Source organism: Sinocyclocheilus rhinocerous, unplaced genomic scaffold, assembly GCF_001515625.1.
Source record: "Sinocyclocheilus rhinocerous isolate Xijiao unplaced genomic scaffold, SAMN03320098_v1.1 scaffold469, whole genome shotgun sequence".
Taxonomy (NCBI): domain Eukaryota; kingdom Metazoa; phylum Chordata; class Actinopteri; order Cypriniformes; family Cyprinidae; genus Sinocyclocheilus; species Sinocyclocheilus rhinocerous.
Genome location: NW_015636034.1, coordinates 653,827 through 677,924, shown reverse-complemented (window position 1 = coordinate 677,924; position 24,098 = coordinate 653,827). Strand labels below are relative to the sequence as shown.

Genomic DNA, 24,098 nt, shown 5'->3' with positions numbered 1-24,098 from the left:
TTTTTTTTTTTTTTTTTAGGAACATGGACTTGTTTACAGCCTCACCTAATGCAGACGCCACCTTGCAGTGATTTATGGTTTTAGACACATACATAAAAGTATTCATCTAAAATCTAAATATTAATACTTAATTTGTTCAACTTTAGCATCAGCAAGGCTGTCCAGTAATCTAATAGAATAATAATAATAGAAAGGTGCCTACAGTTTAAAGTTGAAATGTTTTTGCTGATTGGTCTGGTTTGCTGATGGCTCAAGCAAGACCAACCTTTGCAAGTCTACATGAAATAAAATGGACAATTCTTAATGGACAGCTTCTTTTTCATGCCAACTTTAACCTGTTTTTTCCTTCTCTTGCAGGTGGAAAGCTTCACTGCCAGCTGTCTGGAGTATCCTGGCCTTAACAATGCAGATGCTCTGGTGGCTTTACAAGGCTGCCTTGATCCTTCTATTTTGTCCATTTTTGAGGACAGCCCCACTGGAGAAGTAAATAAAGCCTTTTATAAACTGTCAACAGAAGTCTTGTTCATTGCATGAATTGCTTTCAGGATAATGTTTTGTTTTGTTGAATGTCACTTGTTTTGATTTCACTCAGCAATGGCATTTATAAGTCGTTTCCTCAGTTTCAGGTTAAAAGTAATATTGATGAGGAAAGTGAAGCGACGCTGCTCACAGCTCTCACTGAAATACTTGACAATGTTGATGATGAAAACTTGTCCCCTTTTGACACTCTGCCGGATTCAGACCTGTTCTCAGGGCAGAAGGGTCAGGAACATCCACCAGTGAGTCTTCACCTGTCTAAGCATGTCAGGAATGCATTAGTTGTTTATTACTTTCATTTTGTAAGACAGCTCAATGAATTTTCAGATATCAATTTTCTTTTTTCCACTCTAGCTGAGAAAGTTCCTTGCACGTTCTCCTCCAGAGTCAATGATTCACACAAGACAATTTCCTGGGAAGGTATTTAAGTTCTTGAATCTTTCTTCATCAGTTTTTGAAAAACAACAAAATTATAACATATTATTAGATTTAATGTTTTATTCATTTTAGATGGCAGAATGACCGGTTCTAATTGGGGCTACATAATTTGGGATATTATTATTAATATCATTAATGCTAATAATAATTTGATACTTTGTAAAGAAAATTTGTGTTTGTTTAATTTTTGCCATTGCAGTGTTTTACTGTAAAATAAAATTATTGGCTATAAAAAAATGGCTGTATAATACAATTCATTCCTTCAGTTTCAAATGTTGAACCATCTTGTATTTTGGTGAAAAACTGCATGGGGAAATAAAGCTGCTTTTGTTGACAACAGCCAGTTTATAAGCACTTCTCATTACAAGTTTGTGAAAATGGCTGTCATGTGTTGTGTTCCCACATGCATAAGCCACCATAACTTCTTTCAATTCCTAACTTTATAGGCATAATGTAAGACATGTTGCGTTTTTGTTTTATAGAGTCTCCCACGAATGCAAAGAGCGTCCCAGCAGAACAGTGAAGGAGAAGAGGAAGATGGAGACGCTAGTTTTTCGACCCCCATAGCCAATATTGATTTGTCATCACTGGATGAATTTGACTGGTGCCTTCCTGTGTCCTTAGAGCAGGATGGAGAGAGTATGCCTGTTACTCTCAGTGATTTAGTAAAACACATGCACCCTTACTGCATGACATTATGTGTGGAAGGAGAAGGACAAGAGCATCTTCTGCCTGAGAGGGGCCTTGTGCTAGAAGTGGTTGATCAAGGAGAGCATGGAGAGCCCATCCTGGCAATCCCAGATCTCAGCATCCCTCTTTCTCACACAGACTCCGCAGAAGGTGAACAAAGAGTCCCGGAGAATAGCATAGACAAGCCAGAAGCAAAGCCTGAAGATAGTGCTGAAAAAGTCCCACCTCCTTCTGAAGTAGCTCCTGTGGAGGAGGAGAAAGAGGTTGTCAAGGTACATAAAGGGAAAAAGAAAAGTAAACTTCTTGAAGCCCCTCTGGTTGAACAGAGAGTTTTGAGAAGCTCAAGAGTTAAAGAAGAGCCACAGAAGAAATGCCCGGAAGAACAAAAGAAGAAAAAGGTGACTTTCTCACCTGTGCTCTCATCAGCAGAGCCCAAAAACGCTAAACTTGATCGTCCTACAGAGTTGACGACCCTTAAACCGCAGGTTGAGAAGGAGCATATCACAACCCCTCAAGCTGAAGCAAAAATCACTGACTCGCAGCCAGAGAACAAACCTCTTGAAAAGTCTGTGGAGGAAGAACCCTCAAAACAAGGACCTGTTAGCAAACAGCCTGCAGTTTGTCAGCGCAATGAAACTAAGCCCAAACCTCTCAGTTTACAGCAATACCGTCTCCTCCGCCAGCAGAAGAAACCCGATCCGGTGGACAAAACGGAGGATTACAGCACTAAATGGCCCAAGTTGCCTGAACCACCCAAGGAGCTTCCCCCAATACCCTGCCTGCCAGACCCCAACCCCAGAGATCCACGTAAAACCATGCATGCTCCTGTTAAAAAAGACCTTGCACCTGAAATCATGCCCGCATGGCACCCGAGAGGCCCCGCTGCTCCACCAACGCCTGAAGCCTTGCTCACCCCACCGGCTTCACTGATGGCTTCCTCTAAGAAACCTGCAACTTCTAAACCAACCCCTCCACCTTCTGATACATCTAAAAGTTCACCCCAATCAGTCCACCCCTCACCCCAGAAATTACCTGCTCCCATCAGTGTGCCACAAAACACTATTCATACCGAGTCCTCTGCCCCCATCCGACATGTGGCTGAAGTGGCCCCTGAAAGGGCTGTTTCATTATCAGTGTCTACTACATCTGGAGGCCCTCAAGGTCTCAATGCACAGAGTCATAAGGAATGTTTACATGGGATCCCCAATGCTGCTCCATCCAAAGCTCCCTCAAGGCCTCAGATGATCACTACACAAGTTGAGAGCTCAAACTCTAGCCCTCATGAACCTAGTGCTGCTGTGCCTGCAAAGAGAGAGACCGAGCAGGTTGTTTTGGCCCCTGTGTCTGATCAAGCCAAAAACACCCTGCCAACTAATTCTAAAAAGCTGACCTCACGGTCACAGCCTCATGTTGCACCAATAGCTGCTCAGCCGTTTTTCTCGGCTCAAGTTCAGGCCAGAGTTGTTGAACTGGCTGAGCAGATGAGGATGGCTTCCTCTGAGATCCCCAAACTGAAGAACACCACAGTTGAGCTGATTGAGTCTTTCACAAGTGAAATTGGCGAGTGTTTGTTCAAAAGTTGTTAGGTAATAATTTCTGTGGAGTGGTTTATAATAAACTTTTTCCTTTAGGTATTGAAGCTGCTGATCTTACAAGCCTCCTGGAGCAGTTTGAGGAGTCTCAGTGTAAGTGATATCTCTGAGCTCTTATTCTGAAAGTATGTGTTTACCAATGAGAGTTGTTAAAATCATGCTACAAGTCAAGCTGACTATGTGAAGGATGTTAATGCTGAGCAAAGCAGAGCTTTCTTTGGAAACGAGTGCCCTCTTAGTGAACATGAACACCCATACTGCCATCTTTAGAACGAGACCATTCGTTTGTAAGCAACTAGGCCAACTTTTGAACTTGGAAAAGGTTGGCATTCCTGGGATGAAAGAATTTGTGTCCATGTTGCCAGGTCAAGCACAGATTGCAAGTACAGAGTTCACAATTAAACATGACTTGGTGATTAGATTAAACTTATCACAAAACAAACATCTTATATTGATGTAATAAGTGTTCGGTTCAAATGAGGTAAAGGTTTGTTTTCTTTTTCAAAAGGTGTTTAACCGGAATGGTTATAGTTTTACATATTTTACAACAACTGCCCAAGTCACATAGAACTGTATCATTACTAAAGTTATGCAGATTGAATATATTTTTGGTCATTCCAATAGGAATGTGTGATCAGGATCAGTAGTGTCACATGAGGGCAAATAATTTCCCCCACAGAATTTGCTAATTTTCAAGTTGGTCACGTGAATTCGCCATGCTGACCAACTGATAATTGATTGATGAAGTGATGTCTGTATGAGCTGTGCTTTTTACACAGCTACGCTATTAATAATAGACAGTTAGTTTTGCTTGTATCACCACACCTGAAGAATAGGGTCTGTTCCTTTAAGAGAGGGCGTGGCTTCAATGAAAACAGCTGCTATGTGCTCATGCTCATTGAACTGCTGGAATTCTGCCCTGTTAACAAAACCATTTTAAAACCAGTTGGCTGTCTTTGTCTGTAGATATGCTGGGTCGGAAAACTGACGGCGTATCCATTAAGCAAGCATTTATCTTTAGTCTGCTGCTTCTCAGCTGTTGAGTGGGCAAATGCAGTGCATTTTTGTAGAGTATCACAATACATTATGCTGCTAGTGGCCGTGTTCTGCTAGATGCTGGACAGTCTGATTGTTTCAGTTATTTTAAGGGTCTGTCCCATCTTACCCTCCTGTATTTGGTCATTCACAACCCTACTTTTTCTTTCCAGCCAAAGAAGAGCAGAGTGTACCGGAGGTCTGTGGTAGAGCAGCCGCTGTAGGAAACTCCAGGTGAGTATCATGAGGCGGAGTGATGGAGTTACCCTACAGCCCTTGTGCTGCTCTCGCACCAAACTCAATGTTTGTGTGTGTGGCCATTGGCCACTTTTCACCAAGACCTACCGAAACAAATGAAGTCCCCCATCATGGCTTCAGAATGTGAAGGTGGATGGAGACAAACATAAGTGTAGCTTGTGTTAGTCTGAGCGATGTTTTAACAACATTAGTAATTCAGTGCTTTTGACATTGTTGCCACTGCTGATTGTATTTATTTATATTTTTGTTTTGAATTCAGTTATGAGCAGGTGGAGACTAAGGCTGTGGAGAAAACCTGCAACCATGACCTGGGAAGCACAGCAGGTATGGTGTTTTTATTGTGTGTGTGTGTTTGTTTTTAAATAAATTAATGTTTTGTGCATGTATACATTTTTTTTCTTCAAAACTACATGGTACATGTTGGGGGGGGGGGGGTATATAAATTAAATACATATACACTACTGTTCAAAAGTTTGATGTCTGTAAGATATTCAATATGTTTTTGAAAAGTCTCTTAATGAATCTTTTCTTTTTTTTTAATTCATTCAAACTAAAAGTGTTATGAAATATTATTTCTAATAACTTTTCTTTTAATATTTTCAAATTTTGTATTCCATTGCTCCAGTCTTCAGTGTCACATGATCCTTCAGTAAACATTCTAATATGCTGATTTGGTGCTCAAAAAACTATTATTTTTTTAATAAATGTTGAAAACAGTCGTGCTGCTTAATATTTTTGTTGAAACCATGATGCATTTTACTTTTGAGGATTATTTGGTGAATAGAAAGGTCAAAAGAACAGCATTTATTTAAAAAAGAAAAAAATCTTGCTCTCCCCAAACGTTTGAACGGTAGTGTACATAAAGCTTGTTCATTTAAAATAAATGGCACATGGTTTTACTTATGTAATGCAAACAAATTCATTCATTTAAATGCAAATCAATTTGGAGGCCACTGTATATCAAAATTGGCGTTTTAAGCCTTTATCATTTCTTTGAATAAAAGTAAACTCCATTCAAATGACTCTTCCCATAGGTCTTACACCTCCTGCCACACCCCCACACCAGGTGTGGAAGCCTATTGCACCAGTTTCACTACTAGGGAAAACCAAGAAGTCAGAGGTCCTTAAACCAACTCCTAACAAGGCCATTCAGATAGAGGCAAGACCACTAACTTCAAATAAGATGCGCAGCAAGCCTCAGACCCCTACTTCTACTGGACAGACTCAGCCTTTCTCCCTTGACCACGACTACTGCCTTCCTCCAAAAGAACCCTGTCAAAATGAAGTTGGCAGTCGGTGGAATGTCAAACAACAGCCTAGCATTGTTATCAAGACCGTTGAGCTGCCGCGCAACAAGCCAGCCCAGAGCAGCATCTCCAAAGCAGTTGCAGAGGGAACCCAGAGAAATCTCAGCCTCAGTCAACCTTCTGCAGATAGGTGTACATTAAATAGCTCTGCCTTGGAGACTCCGGACACCTCTCCAAACAGGCCTGACTCTGAAAGCTCTTTACTGGGTGAAGCAAAATGCAACCAGCAGAAATTTGTGAACTACTCTGAGCGTTCCTCCAGACAGTACCAGCAGGACAGAGGCCGCTCGAAGCGAAGATACAGAGCCCGATCCTCTAGTAGCTCAGAATCCAGCTCCGAGTCCTCCTCCAGATCACGTTCACCATCTAGGAAAAGGTCAGCTTTGATGTGGTTATACACATTTATAATAATTAGAAAGGAATGTTAAAAGCACATCATATAACTTAAGGTCTTTCCAGCATTAAGGTAATCCTGGTTTTTTTTTTGTTTGTTTTTTTTTTTTATAATCTTGTCTCCGTTACAAATTTGACTGGTAAATGATAAAGAACGATAGCCCCTTTTGTATTGCATTGCATTGCATATGACAGATTAATAAAAAGACATGCTATTTATGACTGGATGCAGCTTTTGATACTTCGCGGTAAAAGTGGCTCTCCGATTGACTTTGCCCTATCAGTGCGGCTCCCATGAAAAAAATAGTGAAGACCACTGTTCTAGAGGATTTTGCCAAACGTGTATTTTTACATTTTACAGATACAGGTCTCATCTCTCAAGCAGCAGATCCAGTTCATCATCTCGGTCTCGTTCCCGATCCAGCTCAAGGTCATTTTCCCCGCCCCGCCGGCGACGGTATTCATATTCAAGTTCACACTCTGGATCCTGCAGCCGCTCTCGATCCAGATCCCGCTCCTCTGACATCAGGCATAGGCGTTGGAAAAGTCATAGAAGGTGGCAACATGTTTCAGTGCAACATAGTATCTTTGAGATACTATTACAGTTTCTATTAATGTTTTGAATTTGATTTTGTTTTTATTTTCCATTTTCATTTGAAAGTTTTAGTAGATTTGTTGTTCATATTTTTTTTTAAATTCATGTTTATTTTAGTTAAGACATCAAGCTAAAAACATAAAATTTAAAATGAGAACACTTACTTTGGCAACTAGCTGAAATCAAGTTTACTTTTATATTATATTTTATTTCAAATAACATGTTTTTTTTATGGTTATGTTTTAGTTAACTATAATAATCCTAATATGTTTTGATTTTATTGATAGCCCTAATCAGAGATCTGGTTACCGGTGTTCACAAAATTCCAATGAGGATTCAAAAACACACAAGGAGAAAGCAATTGTGAGTATTTTAATCAAGAAAGATGTGTCTTTAGATTTTTCTCAAAGGCATCTTGGTGATTTCTAACATCGTAATTGAAATGGTATGTAGGAGGAGCGGAGAATTGTTTATGTTGGACGAATTCGTGGAAGCATGACTTGTAAAGAGCTGAAGGAACGCTTCTCATTCTTCGGAGAGATTGAGGAGTGCACTGTGCACTTTAGAGAAAATGGGTATGGCTTTTTTTAATTGTATTTAGTTGGTATATTGTTTACACTAAAAAGAATGTTGCTAACACTCTTGTTATTTCAGGGACAACTATGGCTTTGTTACATACTACAACATGAAGGATGCGTTTGACGCTATTGAGAATGGAAGCAAGCTGAGGGAGCAGAATGAGCTTCCATTTGACCTGTGCTTTGGAGGCAGGAGACAGTTCTGCAAGACCAGTTATGCTGATCTTGGTGAGCTTAGCATCATGTCTTTTTTTTTTTCAATCCATTTAACCCTTAAATGCTTGAATGTTTTGCCAATCACTACTACATATCCGGGTCTTTAGCGACCCGGACCTACAGGTGCATCTCAATAAATTAGAATGTCGTGGAAAAGTTCATTTATTTCAGTAATTCAACTCAAATTGTGAAACTCATGTATTAAATAAATTCAATGCACACAAACTGGCTCACATTTAACAAAAACGTTATGTGAGCCAAAATCATCACAATTAAAAGAACCAAAGACTTAAACTACTTCAGTCTGTGTGCATTTAATTTATTTAATACACTGGTTTCACAATTTGAGTTGAATTACTGAAATAAATGAAATTTTAATTTAATTTATTGAGATGCACCTGTATATATCCAGCATGGATTGATCTCTAACTGCTGCAATAGCAGAAAAACGTTCTTGATATTTTAAGAACAATTACAGAAGAATAAAATAAAGCATGTTTCGTTACCTTTTGAAAAGTGTTCAATTTGAGCAGATGATTTTACCATCGCTGTCATCGTCAGCGCATTTCCACAGTACATTCAGCATCTGGCTCATATTCGTGATCTCAACCATATTCTGAAAACTATCGTTTTCAATGACTTCAAAAACAGTATTTTGATCACTGGCAGCTTATTCACCACATCCACCATCAAATGACAGTGACATTTATATCTAAAAGATTTATAACAGATATAACAAGTATAACTACAAAAAATAAATAAATAAAATAAAAATAAATAAATAATAATGACAAGACCAGTGGAGACAACAAGTATTGTAAGCGATAATGATGACAAAGATAACTATAACAACAACAATAATAATAATAAGGATTTCATTAAGATTAGGAAAGGGACATTTATATTTCATTGCGAACAGTAATTGCTCTGCGGTAAAGCCATTCAAACCAGTTCAATTTTTGCTGATGATATTCGTTTGTTTTATAATTGCCTACGGTAATTATGAGTGAAACATCACGTCGTCATTGTGTATCAAACAGTGCCACCTCGAGGAATAAAGGTGCATTGCACATATTGAGTCATCAGATATGTAAACAGTTGCGCAGGAAAAATATACTTACACATTTACATACCTCGGGTCTCTAGAACCCTATACACCTTTTTACAAAAAATTAATCCGAAAACGGGCATTATTTTATTTATTTTTTCTTGTTATTTTGTTTATAATGAATAGATTGAGGAATACTAAGAAAGTTGATGTCTAACTTTAAAAAATGAAAGAGGGAGAGGGTAGTTGAATGATGTCCCCGGTCGCTAAAGACACGAGGTATGCATTTAATATATAATATTTATAAATATATATATTTGCAACTGAACTTTTTATGCTATTCAGGGTGTCGTCTCAGGTGATAAATGAAACCAGTCTCACTAAATTTCTTCAACAACGTGTAGCCTCTCCATTTCTGATTCAAATTTTACATATCGCTATTCTAGCATCAGTTTTGGTCACAGTTAAGTGCATCAACACTGCTGACATATTTACATGTTGTAACTTTAGGGAAATAGTTGATGTTTCTGCCATATATTTCCGGTTGGTGAAATTTTCGTGCTTCACTAATTTACAGTCTTTGAAAATGTTCCTGTTAAAGACTCCAGATGCTACAGTCTCTTTCTGGTTTCTTTCAGATTCAAACCGGGAGTACGATCCACAGCCTACAAAAGGCAAATTTGATGCACTAGACTTTGACACTTTACTCAAACAGGCTCAGAAGAACCTGAAAAGGTAACGATTAGTCAAGCCACAGGAGAGAAGACCGATTACCTCTGAGCAAAATGCTGCCCCACACTTCCAGTGTTGCCTCTCAATTACTGTTTTTGTTTGTTTTGTTTTTCTCTTTGTGTTTTTGTTTGTTTCTGCAAGTTTACACCTTCTATTGAAGTGAAGGTTTGTAAGAAAAATTTAAAGTGCAAAAAAAAAAAAAGATCATGACATATAATAAAACTGGAATGAAATAGAATTTTTTTTAAAAGGATTAAATTTATTTAAATGTTTAATCTGAATTGCTGAATGTTGGATACATTTTAAAATGAACTGAATGGAAACATTATGTTGGGGAAAACGGGTTTATAATGCTGAATTTATTTCAACCTAAATAAACCTGAGATAAAAATTGTTTCTTGTCTTTTCTAAAATTAAAAATCAATGTCATTCTCTCTTGAACAGACCCTTGCAACATTCACGTAAAATTTGTGTCAATGTCATCCAAATAAGCAACATATTGATTAGTGTATAAATAAATGGGGCTCTCATTTTACAGAAAAATTCAGATGAATCGCATGTTATAGCTCAATTTTGAGTGTGAACTTGCAGTGCTTTCGAGCTGCTGTAAGGCTACATGAGAATATGGTGTCTGTACGATTATATGCTGGTTATTAGGCCAATAACAAAGCCATGAATCTGAAGCAGGTAGTCTGGAGCCAGTGGTCCTTTTTGGTTGATTGAAAATCAGATGCACAGCTGTGTTCTGGATCATCTCTGTTTTGTCTGTTTCTCTAATTGTTCTGGATTGAAGGCTGGTTAGCAGAGCATTGCAGTAGTCTTGATCAGTACCTTAACTTGCCATGTTCATTTGTTGCTGCTCAGTAAACCTCTTGACACGTTTGCCTCTGTGATGACAACCGCATGTAGATGGAAAGAGTTAAGGAACAGAGAAGACCAGTTTTAGAGATGTTTTTATGGTATTAATATCAACATAAGTTAATTATCTTATGTATTTATAGAGATTTACCTCCTTGGTGAACACATTTTCGTCCTAGTCTCACACAAGAAGCAACACTACTGTGTTCCAGTATATGACGATATAATCGTAGTAGAATGTTCAGGTGCAAATAAATAAACTGCAACGTGATGTCGCTATTGGAATGTTAACTGACCTGCACAAAAGGAATTCAGTATTCAGTATGGAAATGAGAACACAAATAGCAAGATATAAGTACTACTTTAAAGCTCAATTTACTGTAAATATTTACAGCTCGAGTTAAACATAATCCTAGAATAATAATAATAATACACTTGATATATAAATTTTTTTCCAGAACGTGAGCTGTATATTCACTTTGTGTTTCTAACAATAAACGCATGACATTCGATCGATTTAACACTAGTTAAACAGACCAATAAATAAGGTACAAAGGTGTACCTTTTAAAGGGTACTGCCCCAGCGACAGTATAATAATATATACTATATAATAATAAAGCATAAATATAACTAATTAAAAAAAACATTAAGATTGCATTTCTATTTTTGTATTTTGACAATTAATCAGATTTTCCTCCCAAATTCACATCATGAAAATAAATGTCACAATGTCAATAATCATAATGGTCATAATTTTTTGATAGACCAAGCAGAAAATCTTTTTTTTTTTTTTTTTTACTGCTGTAATGCAAGAAAATAAGAAATCATGTTCTGCTTTATCTCTGTTTAACTAGTCTAAAATTAATCAAATGACATGCGTCTCGTATAAATACATTTATGGACATTTAGTCAGGAGAACACTTTCTCAGATTATTCATTCTGGACGATGTGCGTTGAAACCTGTTTTTATACAGTCTATGGTTGAAACTAGCGCTGAAGCGATGGAACGAACCATTCACGATACATAGAGGGGTGACATTTCATACGCAAGAGGCCAATGGCCGCTGAATGTGATAGGTAAACATACCCTAGCTGACCTATTTTATCCAAAAAAATATATATCATTGTAATTCCTATATTGTAATGTCTTTGCTATTGTACTATTAATGAACATTATTCATAATCGCACTTTTAAGTATGCGCAGGTCTGCACAGAGACTGGACGTAAGAGATGTTCATCTCAATTCTCTTCCGGTTTCACAGAAATCATCTACGTTTATTAATATAGGTCGTTTTCTACTCTCTTTGTTTATTCAGAGAACACTAACCTTATACAATACAATAATTAATAAACAAGGAAAAGGACACTGGGTTAAAGATACAAAGGAAAATTTTATACAACTTAAAAAATACTTGGGTCTTTATAACCTTTTTAATGCAAAGAGTCTCCGATAATGTCAGTGTCTCTGATTTTGTTCAGAAACACAACTAAGTTCCTTTGTACTAATAAATTTACACGTATATTTGTATAAAAGGTATCCACAATTATTATAGGATGAATTAAATGAACAGGTTGCCATCCACCATTCTCATTCAGACTGGACAAGAGCTAATATTCCCGCTGCCCCTTTAAGAGCTTTGCTAGAGATTTGTTTTCAGACTCGCACAAACCGTCCTTTACTGGTTCAAACCAGTTTTCTGAGTCTGCGCAGTAAGTGTAAACAGGAAGAAGAGTGCAAAATTAAGCAGTGTCGACGAACATTGCGTTACATTGACAGGATCTGTTTGAAGTCGCAATGCAGGTGTACAGTAAGCTTAAACGTAATTAATTTATGTTTAGCACATGATGTAAAGTGACTCGACAAAAGTTATTAGAGAAAACATCGGGTAATGCTAGTTTGCGGTTCTGACATCGTTGAAACACGGGTCCAGTTCGCTTGCACCAGAGCGAGCAGACAGTCCAGATATAGCCCAGAAAGCTTTTAACACTGTACGTGAATGACTGTCGTGTTTTTAACGAAGAAATCTGCAGCTAACGTTAACGTTAGTTCGTGCAGATAATCTGCATCCGATAGAATTCCGCTCCCTACCGGTGACTCAATGACCTACTAACCCAGTAGTGAATCGAGTTAGTGTTTCTGTATAAGAAAGCCTTTTGCTGACGACTAGACCGATAATTCCAACAGAAATTATCAAGTACAATTCAAAATGGTTCAGAAAGACAAAATAATCGAGTCGACACAGTCAGAAAGTGAAGCAAATCCAGTGCCAAGCGAAGCTGTTGCGGATACGCAGTGTCCAGTGGACGAGCCCAGTATCGGGGTTGAGCGAACAGGCCGCAGGAAATTCATCACTGGTGTTGTGGAGGGTGAGCGAATTTTGACAAATCCAACGTAATGTTGCCAAATGTAAAGCATATGCAACCATTAAAATGAGTCTACATTGCTAGAAAACATATATTTTTCTATATTGCTTAGGTGTTGCTTGACTGCAGCATCTGTTTGTGGAATATGCTGCGTTTGTCAAAACCATTTGTTTTTGCTTATTTTGTTCACCACAGGCTTCTATGGACGGCCATGGACTATGGAACAAAGAAAAGAGCTTTTCAGGAGGTATTGTGCAAACATCCTGCCCCTTTCTGATTCAACTTGCCAATAAATCTCATTTTGTTTATTTTAGACAAGTTTATACATGCTATTGTAATTGCTAATACTGTTTTTGTTTAACCTAAAAAAATCTTATTTTATATTTGATGTGTTTCAGGCAGCAGAAATGGGGGTTGAACACCTATCTGTATGCCCCAAAAGATGACTACAAACACAGAATGTTTTGGAGAGAAATGTATTCTGTTGAGGAAGCAGGTGATATATTTATTTTCATGCTCTTTAAAAAGGTACCGGTCGTTATGCTTTATTTGGCTTAAGTTTATGAATCCAATGTCTTTTGCTTTTAAAGAACAACTCACAACTTTAATAAGTGCTGCTAAAGAGCATGGGATTGAGTTCATTTATGCCATTTCCCCTGGCCTGGACATTACATTCTCAAATCAGAAGGAAGTGTCGACACTTAAAAGGAAGTTAGACCAGGTGAGAATGAACCTATTCGGAAGCTTATACTGTGCTGGTGTCAGTGTTTTTATGACCTACATCCTGAATCTCTGTTTGTCTTTTGTGCAGGTCTCTCATTTTGGGTGCAAGTCCTTTGCCTTACTGTTTGATGACATTGATCATAACATGTGTCCAGCTGACAAGGAGGTATTCAGCTCCTTTGCACATGCTCAAGTATCTATCACCAATGAGATCTTCCAATATTTGGGAGAACCTGAAATATTTTTATTTTGCCCCACAGGTAAGATGATTATTATTACTAACTAACCATGCTGCTTTGTGTGATGCTAATGTATTGTTTCTATTTCATACCTTCTCATAATTATTTAATGTTTCCTTGTCTTCAGAATATTGTGGAACATTTTGTTATCCAAATGTGTCACAATCGCCTTACCTGCGCACAATAGGTGAAAAGCTGCTTCCTGGTATTGAGGTGCTGTGGACAGGTAAGTTGTGTTTTCATTGAGGGGACTGGAATAATAGTTTGCTCTCTTGAGGATTTTAACGATGCCTTTCCGTGTTTGACAGGTCCCAAGGTAGTTTCTAAAGACATAACTGTTGAATCTATTGAAGAAGTCACAAAGATACTGAGGAGAGCTCCTGTCATCTGGGACAATATTCATGCTAATGACTACGATCAGAAGAGACTTTTCTTGGGGCCTTATAAAGGCAGGTCCACAGAACTCATCCCTCGGCTGAAGGGAGTCCTCACCAACCCCAACTGTGAATTTGAGTCTAATTTTGTGGCCATTCACACGTTAGCCACGTGGTATAAGTCTAACATGAATGGAGTGAGAAAAGATGTTGTCATGAGTAAGTATGTCTTTATGGAAACATTGTTTTTATAATACTTTTATATATAAAATTAGCAAATTTTTTCTCTTAAAAGGTAAGTTCACCGAAAAATGAAAATGCTCATCATTTACTCACCCTCATGTCATTCCAAACCTATACAACTTTTCTGTTGAAAATGAGATGAATATCTATCTTCAAACATTTTTGGTTCAATATACTTCCATTGTAAGAACAAAAAATAAGTTATAAATGTTAAAAAATAAATTATAAAAGATATATCTGTGCTGATCTTTCAGTTAGCAAATTACAATGATCCAATCGAATCCAAATGGACATTTTGTTTCTCATTTGAGAAGCTGTCATCACAATAGAAAAGACAATTGCAATTTCTGTTTCATGCTGATTCAAAGCAGTTAAGATTTTAACGTGGATTAATGTCCCTAGAATTGCTAATATTCTGAGATGGATTTTTTCCTTATGAATTAGCGGACAGTGAAGACAGCACTGTGTCCATCCAGATAAAGTTGGAAAACGAGGGCAGTGATGAGGAGCTAGAAACAGACATCCTCTACAGCCCACAGATCGCGCTCAAGCTGGCTCTCACTGAATGGCTGAGCGAGTTTGGAGTGCCTCATCAGTACAACAGTAACTATTTATTCTTTGTGTGATATTATGTAACGTGATCTTGGTTGTTCTGAATTTGGTATCATCTATCTTAACCTTTCTTTCTTTGTTGCAGGTCGGCAGGTTCCTCACAGTGGAACTAAAAGCACTTCTATAGATGTTCCTGCACTCACTGTGCCCAGTCTGGGCACTTCCACTACAGTGACTACAGTCTTCCAACAGCCCATCATGAGTCCATCCGTGCCCCTTAGCGATGAACCACATGTGCTTGGCAAAGGAGAAGAGGTGGAGGTGGAGAAGAAGGAGTCTGACGAAGAACCCATGGAGATGGTCGTGGAGAAACACGATGAGGTGGAGGACAATAAAAATGTCAACCAGATCCTCACAGAGATTGTCAAGGCTAAAATGACAGAAGATCTCAGACCCATGGACACAGACAAAGAGAGCCTGACAGAGTCCAAGTCCCCAGAGATGTCCATTCAAGAGGATTCAGGCAGCGACATTGCACCGATGCAGACTGATGATCAGCTCAGTAAGGAAGTGTTTGTTCCAGGCCCCAATGAGAAGCCGCTGTTTACTGCTGAGCCACTTACTCTGGAGGATCTGACCCTGCTAGCTGAACTCTTCTACCTGCCATACGAACACGGTCCCAAAGCAGTACAGATGCTGAAAGAGTTTAACTGGTTGAGAGCAAATAGCAATTATGTTAGTGTGAACTCCAACGCAAAGGATCCAGAGAAGGTGAGAATTGTCATGTTTAAAAACAAGGTTTTGTTTTTAAAATTGTGTTTATCTTGGCCTGGACAGTCATAAAGATTAGTGTAATTTTAAGATTAATCAATTCCTTGAAATTCCTATAATTAATGTACTTTTAATTCTTGTGTAGGGTAAAACATCCTTGTCTGATTTATGAGATTATCATTCTTTAGAGCTGGTTGATTTTGAGTGAAATCTGCAAATTAACTGGTTCACAAATTAATCTGAATGATCATTCATTTGCAAATCTGAGTAGGTTTGAATGATTATTAATGGTAACATGTAAAAGTCAGAGATTTGTTGGTCAAAATGTATGGGAACTCACTTCATCTGTCATGGCCTTGTTTTTGTCCATGTTAAATTAAATATGAACAAAAATGTTTGCTCTATATACTTTAGTCACAAAATGGTGGAAATGCAGTAATTATTTTCACCACATGGTGGTGCATTTATGACTCACTTTGTAGGTAATTGCACATTTTTTGCAATTGTTGCTGAGCTGCGTTGACGCAAGAGACTTTTGATAGTGTGGTTATGATAAAGGTGGTATTCATATGTTTCACATAGGTAGCTGAATGGCAATCCAGAGCGGAAAACTTTGAGGAGATGTGCTGCTCTGTCATCCAGATGTTCACCAGACTCTCCAACTCAGCCAACAGGACCATTCTTTATGACCTGTATCCCTATATCTGGGATATAAAGAGTATCATCTCAATGGTGAAATCATTTGTTCAGTGGTTAGGTAGGTACGGCGACATTTCTTTGCTGCTCCTCAAGACTTTAACCATGCTGAGCCCATGAAATACTTGAACTTTATTCAGTAGAATCCAAAAACAGTGAGCACTCATTTCAATAGCCATCGGTTTATAAAATGTTCAGATCTACACTAAATGCATTGCACTGTTTTGCAGTGAAATTGTTAAGATTTCAGGTGCTCAAAATGCATTTCTTAACAGATGGCAGAGCATATTTTTAGACTTGAGAGAGTAAATTAACACTTTTCTACTCGATTATAAGACCTTAGTTCTCACAGTATGAACAGCTTCCACATGCGCTACTGAAATTTCTTTGGCGAAGTCTGCCATTTATGGAAATTCAGTCTAGTGCACACTCGCTTTTTCTTACTTATTTTTACGTATTCTCTACTGACTGGATGCTGTCCTCATTGCTAGCCAATGCCTCTCCTTCAGGCCACTCTTGATCGGGTAGAATGAATTGGATGGCTGTGGTCACAGTTGCCGGGGTGGGTCCTGCTGCTTGCTGTGCATTCAATATCATTGTGCGTTAACTTGGCAACATCTGTTGCCATCTCTTTCGATCAAGGGTGTGATCGTGAAGGAAAATAAGCCCCTAGCGCACCGCGCATGCGATCTTGGAAAGCAAGGCGGCTGTGTAAGGCTATTCTGGTGCATCATGAATGAATACTTTGTATATGTTGGATTTTCTTTTACCATGTATGCTGATTATGAGCATTATAGGAAGAGACTCCACAAACAACCTCAGCGTATGCTTTACTCTAACTGAACTGGTCTGATCTGGTCACTACATTCCAGTGAACTGTACACAGTTCTCATGGTCCTAAATACAGTTGTGCAGTCAGCGAATTGAAGGCTCTCTTATCTGAGAAGCACTTGGGTCATTAGCCAGCCCTTTTATTTATGATGATTTTATTGAGAGGCCTGTCACTTACTGAGAATGCCTGTGTTTATCCATATAGCTTCTGGGCATCGCTACAGTACAGTTAAAGTAACGGATTCTGCTCTAAATGAGGTTTTTGTTGGAAGTTGGTTGAGTAATTATAGCACCAGCATGGCCTGGGTTACCTTGGTAACCACATTTCATTCACAGGTTTCTGTCCAGCTTTATAACTAAGCATCACAGCAGGCAGCAACCAAAACTGGCATGCCACATCTAAGTTGTCATTAGCTGATGGAGGGGAAAATCAAGTGTATAATCTGCCACATTATTGAGGGTGTTCTGTACAATCTGATTTAAACGTTTGACTTGTTTTCTTAGAACACCCATAAAGGCTTCTCTTTATTTGAGACGGCAAATGTTATGTTGATTTAACTGTTCCTTTAATGTAGATTTATTCATTCGGACTGTCCCCTCTCAATATGCTTTTCAGCCTCTGTTTGCACGGACAGTCCAAATCCCAGCGCATTTTCAGCCAGCATTTCTACACTGTCAAAAGCAGTGCAGATGGCATTCAGTCAGCGGCTCACTGCTGTTATGCTGAGATCAGTTACTAATTAGCTCTTTTATTGTCTTTTCCCTTCATTATGTACAGATGGAAGAATCTTCAGCACAAGTTTCTACTGCTATCGGATGGACAGTGCCCGATGTATACACAGTGCTGCGATTTATAATTTTAGTTTTTGGGGGTTTATGGATATTTTTTCTTTTTCATTATGTGCCCAAATGAATTTTTTTTTTTTTCAATGTCTCAGGAAAGGAAATGCTTTGAAGTCACATTTGCGCTGCGATAGCTCAAGTGTTAGGTGTTAACCCCCTAATTCTTTTCTCTGGCAGCTCTAACATGGTTTTTGTTTCTATCAGTAGGCCCAATTGAAATGGCACAGACCAGCTTTACCACACCAACTTAGGGGAAAATTGATACCCTTGACTCAGTCATCTAAACACACCTCCATAGTAAGACTATTAAGTTACAAAGCGAATTATCTTCTGAATAAAAAAAATAAAAAAAAGGCAATGGTTGTGGTAAAATTCCCCTCAGATGGTGAGTGTTGTGTGTCCTGCCATTTCACCACAGGATGTGTTTTAAGTATGATCAAATTGATTGAAAACAGGAGAACTTTGTCTCCTGGATCTGCGCTGCATTTGTCTTGTTACATGACGCCGAGTCCTCATCCCCTCACATTGGTACTGTTGTTTAGAAACGACTGGATTTCTAGTTGCAGTATAGAGCATGTGTCTGCTCAACAGCAATGAAAATCACCCAATTTTATCATAGTTACCTGCTACGGGAGCAAGCAGGCATAGTGACTGGAAAGATTCAGTTGTTGCAGACTTTTGAATTAGGTTTTTATTTTGTGACTTGCCCATGAAGGGTCCAGATTTGCTCCATCGATCATGTAAGATTATATGATATGAACTTTTAATCGATCAAAAAAAATGTCCACGGTGGTGGCTGATGAAAGCGCTTGATAGTCATGTGACAAGGCAGATAGTTCTAAATGTGACTTCAGATGAAGGTTAGAATTCAGAGGGCTTAAACAGCTGAAGCTTATTTAGTAGCAGCGAGTGAACTGATGACATATCACCAACAACAGGCTGTCTAAAATGTAGGAAAAGCGATACAGCCAATTATTCTTAAATGTCTCATCTCTTCAAAACAGACTAGCAACATTTAGTTGAAGAGCTAGTGCTTGATACCTTATCCTAGATTGCATCACAAACCTCACTTAATTCTAAATGCCTAAGAATCATGTGAAAAATGAATCGTTTCAGTAATGCGCCCAAATCTGGCATTGCAGTCAGTGTAAGCCCTCTGTCATTGTAAGCTTAAAGATTCCTTTGCTCCTGTTAACAAACGTTGGTTTTCACGAGACTCACTAGCGCATGCGCAGCGCTGACCTCAGACGTCATACGCCCGGAACTGCTTCCAGTGTACAACAGTGAGCGCAAGCTGCATTAAAGTGATTATTACGTTTTGAATATGGATATTTTTCTTACAAAAATGCATCGATTCGCTACAGAAGGCCTTTGTTCACCCCCCCCGGAGCCGTGTGAGACACTTTTTTTTTTTTTTTTGGATGAGCGCATTTTATTTAACTGCTTTTGGACGGATGCATGCAACACCTGCTGAGTGGCATTAAACAGCTTGAAAGATCAAAGACAATTTTTTATATAACTCCGATGGATCATATACACCTAGGATGACTTGAGAGTGAGTATTTTATGGGCTAATTTTCATTTTTGGGTGAACTAACCCTTTAAGCTGCTTGAGCCCTAGAGATATAGGCAGTTTTCACTGTTGTTGATCATGAGGTGTGTTCCATGATTGTAGTATCTACATTTATTTTCAATTAAAGGGGTCATATGATGCGATTTCAATTTTTCCTTTCTCTTTGGAGTGTTACAAGCTCTTGGTGCATAAAGAAGATCTGTAAAGTTGCAAACACTAAAGTCTCAAAACCAAAGAGATATTCTTTATAAAAGTTAAGAGTTAACCACACCCTCCTAAAACGGTTTTGTAAAAATCGACGCGTTTCAAAAAGGCGGGGCATAGAGGAGAAACAATAATGTACAGTATGTGGAAAATAATGTGTTTTTTTTTTACTTTAAACCGCATAAACACATTTCATTACACCAAATACACAAAATAATGTTCTTTTTAGCAGCATCATATGACCCCTTTAAGTTATTTGGAAATAAGACACCTCTATCCTATACCCCTTCCCCCTCATTATGCCAGAAAGCCCCTCACATAATGTTCTCCGCTTGGATCTGATCTCAACAGGGTGTCGTAGTCAGTCGTCAGCACAGTTCTTAAGTGGCGACCAAGAGCCCTGGGCCTTTAGGGGCGGTCTAGCAGGAGAGTTCCAGGTATCCAATATTGAATTACCAGCAAAATGTTACACGAAGATATATTTTCATTTGTTTTAGATGTTCGTATGGTTGCGAAAGGATACGGGTTGGTCTGTTTAAGGTGAGCTGTCAGCAGCTGCAAGGAAAAGCGAAGGGGTGTTGAGAGCCACTTGAGCTTTTTACTGAAGTGTAAACTGAAAAGGGTCAGATCTAGTGTTTGGGGTGATGGTGTTTTCTAACCCAGCCTAAATTTGGATTTCTTTCAGCAACTGCCCAAATGAGATGCTGCTTTTCCCCCTGCGCTTGCGTCAGCGCAGCATGGCTAGGTTTTATTTTATGATATCTTGTTTCTTTTTGCAGGAAACAGCAAAAATTATTGCCACATTTTGTGTGCGCCTGCGTCCACAACACTGCGCTTGCGTGTGTGACTGCAAGCCTACTCAAAGCTCCATGAACAAATGATTACTAATCCATAACCTCGGCATACTTAACATCTCAGAATCTTCTTAAATGGTCTGTCAAGGAAAATATGTTTTAAGCTGGAAATATTTGGTCATGGAGTTTTGCTTTGCGCGCCAGCATCATCATTTTCTCTACAGGAAAATCTTGCGCAGCGAAAAAGAGCGGGAAAGGAGCATCTCCTTTTGCCAGTTAAGCCTTTCTCAGACCAAGCCTGCGCAATTTTGTTTCATTTTTGTTTCTCTCAGAAAAAAAGATGGAAATGATTTTCAGTGGTCCGTATCTTATGTATGATGTTTACGTGCTCTTGCTGTACACTGACCGACCAGAGAAGCAAGTTTACTTATGAAGCGATTTATTCCCATGCCGTTATTAGGCACATTCTTGTTCAGCTCCATTGTGTGAGGTCGGTTCAGCTGGAGCAGGTAAACAGCAGCTAAAGTGTCAGTAGCAGTGCAGTCACATGGTCAAATCTAGAGAGATACTAAACTGTACAATGCTTTTGCTTTGGTCTCCACAGAGACTGTTGCCAATTGATGGGGCAAATGATCTTTTCTACCAGCCACCACCACCAATGCCAACTTCTAAAATCTATACCCTAAGGCCTTACTTTCCCAAAGATGAGGTAGGTTTTGGCTGGGCATCAAACCACTGATATCAGCCATTTTATTTTCTATTTGCAAAATTGTGTATGCAACTTTAGCCATTTGTAAAGTCCAGACTAGGGTCAAGTAACTAGCTAGTTTGTAACTACCTACTATACCCTATTTAATTTGCTTGCACTATTTGTTCTTAAGGCAGAACGTAGCTAGTAGTTCATAAGCTTTCCATTTACCTCCTATGATCCAAAAAAACACTTTTTAATTAATAAGCAGAAGTTGTATTGAAATGCATTGATTTTCAATTTATGCTGTTAAGGTTGATCCTTATTTCTTCACGTAAATAATAAAAAATAAGTTTCCACTGATACTTAAGCATGAAATACCACAGTAGGTATTTTGTCTTTTCCACGACATTCTAATTTATTGAGATGCACCTGTATGTGAATAAAGAATGTAAATAAAATTCAGAAACTGTACTTTAAATTAATAAGGAGCAATAAATTCTAAATACAAAGAATTGGGTTTGTGTTGAAGAGCTGCTAAGTCATTTATTTACATAATCTCTCTTTTTAAAATGTAAAGAAGTGTAAATGTATGTCATCATGTATATCTAATGGATTGAAGTAAGTTAGGTCAAATATGAGCATTGCATTAATGATGCAGTTCAATCAATTTGCTGTTTTATTTAGACCTTATCACCAGGCTTCTATAAATATTTAGTTTATACGTAGTTGCATTTCAAGTTTAATGGTGCAACGCAAAAACATTTAGTAGTGCATCATTTGTATCTTAATGCCCATTTACGTTGCAACTGGGCTAAGTTGTAACCTGCACACAGCTGTGCAGCCGGCCCCAAGATGTTAATTTTGTTAATGTTGAGGACATGACTCGTCTACGGTAAGCTGTCTGTAGTATGAAAACTCTGTAGATGCTCTGTCTAAATAAAACGTTGCTGTTGGCTGCTTGAATTCCCAGCTGAGGTGTCGTCCCAGTTTAAGCTATGCTTTTAGGTTTATTTGCAGCACATCTGAAGCATTCTGCTGAAACAGCAGTCTGGTCCACCTGTTAGTCCTTAGAGGGCTCGCACTTTGTGGAACGAAAGCTGTCAAGATACCTTCACACGCTATCTCTCTCACTCTCTGTCCTCAGTCTGCCATCTACAAGATCTGCAAAGAGATGTTCACTGAGGGCTGTGACGGCATCTCTTTCTCAGATGAGTCACCGGACCTTATTGGAGACAGGTGTGGTTTGAGCTTCCACTTTTAGTCACATTAATCTAAGTTGGGTGCTTGATTAATAACATGTGAACTTTGTACCATCATCTTCCTCATTGCAGGTTAGTGGGAGGTTTCCTGACACTCAGCCCAGACTATGGCTTTGTGCTTGAGGATGAGGAAGGTATCTGCGGCTATGCTCTGGGCACTGTGGATGTCAACCCTTTTGTGAAGAAATGCAAGATGAGTTGGATTCCATTCATGCAGGAGAAATACAACAAGCCAGACACAGAGAAGGACATGTCAGAGGCTGAGGTTAGCATGTCATGTCTTCATCAAACCCAACAAACTATTCTTTTTATGGAACAATTTACTGAATCTTCAGACAAAATCTAATATATATATATATATGTGTGTGTGTGTATATATGTATGTATGTATATATATTAGGGCTGTCGGTCGATTAAAATTTTTTATCTAATTAATCGCAAATTACATTTGTCTGTGAAAATACCCCCAAAAGATTATTTAATGCTATTTTTGTGTTAAATGAGAAAGTATTAAGTACACATTATAAATAGTAGCTTTTGAAAGAAATATTTTAGATTCAACATAAAATTTATTGCACTTAAACGTTTAGGCTACCACAGCCTAACATAAACTATGGAATATAAAAGAAGATCATTTGAGAAACAGCTCAGTTTTTTTTTCGTTCATGCAATGGAAGTCATTGGTAACCAAAACAGCTTTGTAACCAACAGTCTTCAAAATACCTTCTTTTATGTTACACAAAAGAAAGTAAATAAATATTTTAGATTCAATATAAAATGTATTGCACGTAAACGTTTAGGCTACCACGGCCTAACATATTATGGAATACAAAAAAAGATAATTTGAGAAACACTCAGTTTTTTTTTCGTTCATGCAATGGAAGTCATTGGTAACCAAAACAGCTTTGTAACCAACAGTCTTCAAAATACCTTCTTTTATGTTACACAAAAGAAAGTAAGTCATTCAGGTTTGAGTAAATGATGACATAATTAACATTTTTTGTGTGAACTATTCCTTTAAAGTTTTTTCCCCCCTTTTTTAATGAAATAATACCCTAAATAAGAAACTAAAACTGCCAGCAGGTGGCGGTAAATGTCTTAATGATTCTTTCATTTGATTTGTTCAAATGGCTGATTCATTCAGGAATTCAGTAAAAGGCTCACTTTATGAATGGGCCTTTGAATCATTGGTTCACACAATTAGTTCAAAACGCGGATTCATTCAGAAACTAAACACAGCTGTGTTGCTCACAGACGCACAATTCTGCTGTGGCTTTATAGGTAATATTTTTGTTGGCAAAACTGATCAAAAACAGACAATATTGTGTTTAAAATACAACACAATATTAACTTATTATTTACTGAACTGTTGTGTAAAATCACATTTGCACTCAAACAGCACTCGTGTGTTGCACTCGCTGTTGGTGTGATATTGCATAATGTGATATAAATATGATTTCAATAAACACATACAGGAGCATTTTTGCACCAATATTTTGAATTTTAGGGCATAACTGCATTTATGGAGTTGTTGCCCTGCATCATGTTTGTCAACAGTCAACTATGAAATGTAAGATGATGTACAGGTCTGGGGGCGGGGCCAGTGCGTATTTTACGTTAAAATATTTTCATCGCGTTATTTTTTCATAACTAATTAATTAA

The 24,098-nt window shown here is 38.2% G+C and overlaps 2 protein-coding genes across 3 annotated transcripts in view; both read left to right on the top strand.

Annotated features, from left to right (window-relative positions):
- LOC107747555 (peroxisome proliferator-activated receptor gamma coactivator-related protein 1-like) overlaps window positions 1-9,605 on the top strand; it is an 11,947-nt gene extending 2,342 nt beyond the window's left edge. Inside the window, exons 2-14 of the mRNA XM_016562130.1 lie at window positions 358-483; window positions 621-779; window positions 892-957; window positions 1,458-3,225; window positions 3,297-3,350; window positions 4,466-4,526; window positions 4,810-4,874; window positions 5,585-6,233; window positions 6,612-6,806; window positions 7,133-7,208; window positions 7,299-7,420; window positions 7,500-7,651; window positions 9,326-9,605. Of these exons, the coding sequence (XP_016417616.1) occupies window positions 358-483; window positions 621-779; window positions 892-957; window positions 1,458-3,225; window positions 3,297-3,350; window positions 4,466-4,526; window positions 4,810-4,874; window positions 5,585-6,233; window positions 6,612-6,806; window positions 7,133-7,208; window positions 7,299-7,420; window positions 7,500-7,651; window positions 9,326-9,426 (3,594 nt within the window). The 3' untranslated portion in view covers window positions 9,427-9,605. The remainder of the gene's footprint in view (window positions 1-357; window positions 484-620; window positions 780-891; window positions 958-1,457; window positions 3,226-3,296; window positions 3,351-4,465; window positions 4,527-4,809; window positions 4,875-5,584; window positions 6,234-6,611; window positions 6,807-7,132; window positions 7,209-7,298; window positions 7,421-7,499; window positions 7,652-9,325) is intronic.
- Window positions 9,606-11,988: 2,383 nt separating this feature from the next.
- oga (O-GlcNAcase) overlaps window positions 11,989-24,098 on the top strand; it is a 13,536-nt gene continuing 1,426 nt past the window's right edge. Inside the window, exons 1-15 of one of the 2 annotated variants that reach the window (XM_016562125.1) lie at window positions 11,989-12,646; window positions 12,839-12,890; window positions 13,042-13,139; window positions 13,234-13,364; window positions 13,455-13,626; window positions 13,733-13,831; window positions 13,914-14,198; window positions 14,667-14,825; window positions 14,920-15,545; window positions 16,128-16,302; window positions 17,851-17,904; window positions 20,044-20,129; window positions 21,091-21,195; window positions 22,322-22,413; window positions 22,509-22,701. In XM_016562125.1, the coding sequence (XP_016417611.1) occupies window positions 12,487-12,646; window positions 12,839-12,890; window positions 13,042-13,139; window positions 13,234-13,364; window positions 13,455-13,626; window positions 13,733-13,831; window positions 13,914-14,198; window positions 14,667-14,825; window positions 14,920-15,545; window positions 16,128-16,302; window positions 17,851-17,904; window positions 20,044-20,129; window positions 21,091-21,195; window positions 22,322-22,413; window positions 22,509-22,701 (2,487 nt within the window). In that variant the 5' untranslated portion in view covers window positions 11,989-12,486. The remainder of the gene's footprint in view (window positions 12,647-12,838; window positions 12,891-13,041; window positions 13,140-13,233; window positions 13,365-13,454; window positions 13,627-13,732; window positions 13,832-13,913; window positions 14,199-14,666; window positions 14,826-14,919; window positions 15,546-16,127; window positions 16,303-17,850; window positions 17,905-20,043; window positions 20,130-21,090; window positions 21,196-22,321; window positions 22,414-22,508; window positions 22,702-24,098) is intronic. The other variant, XM_016562127.1, reaches the window with a different exon arrangement.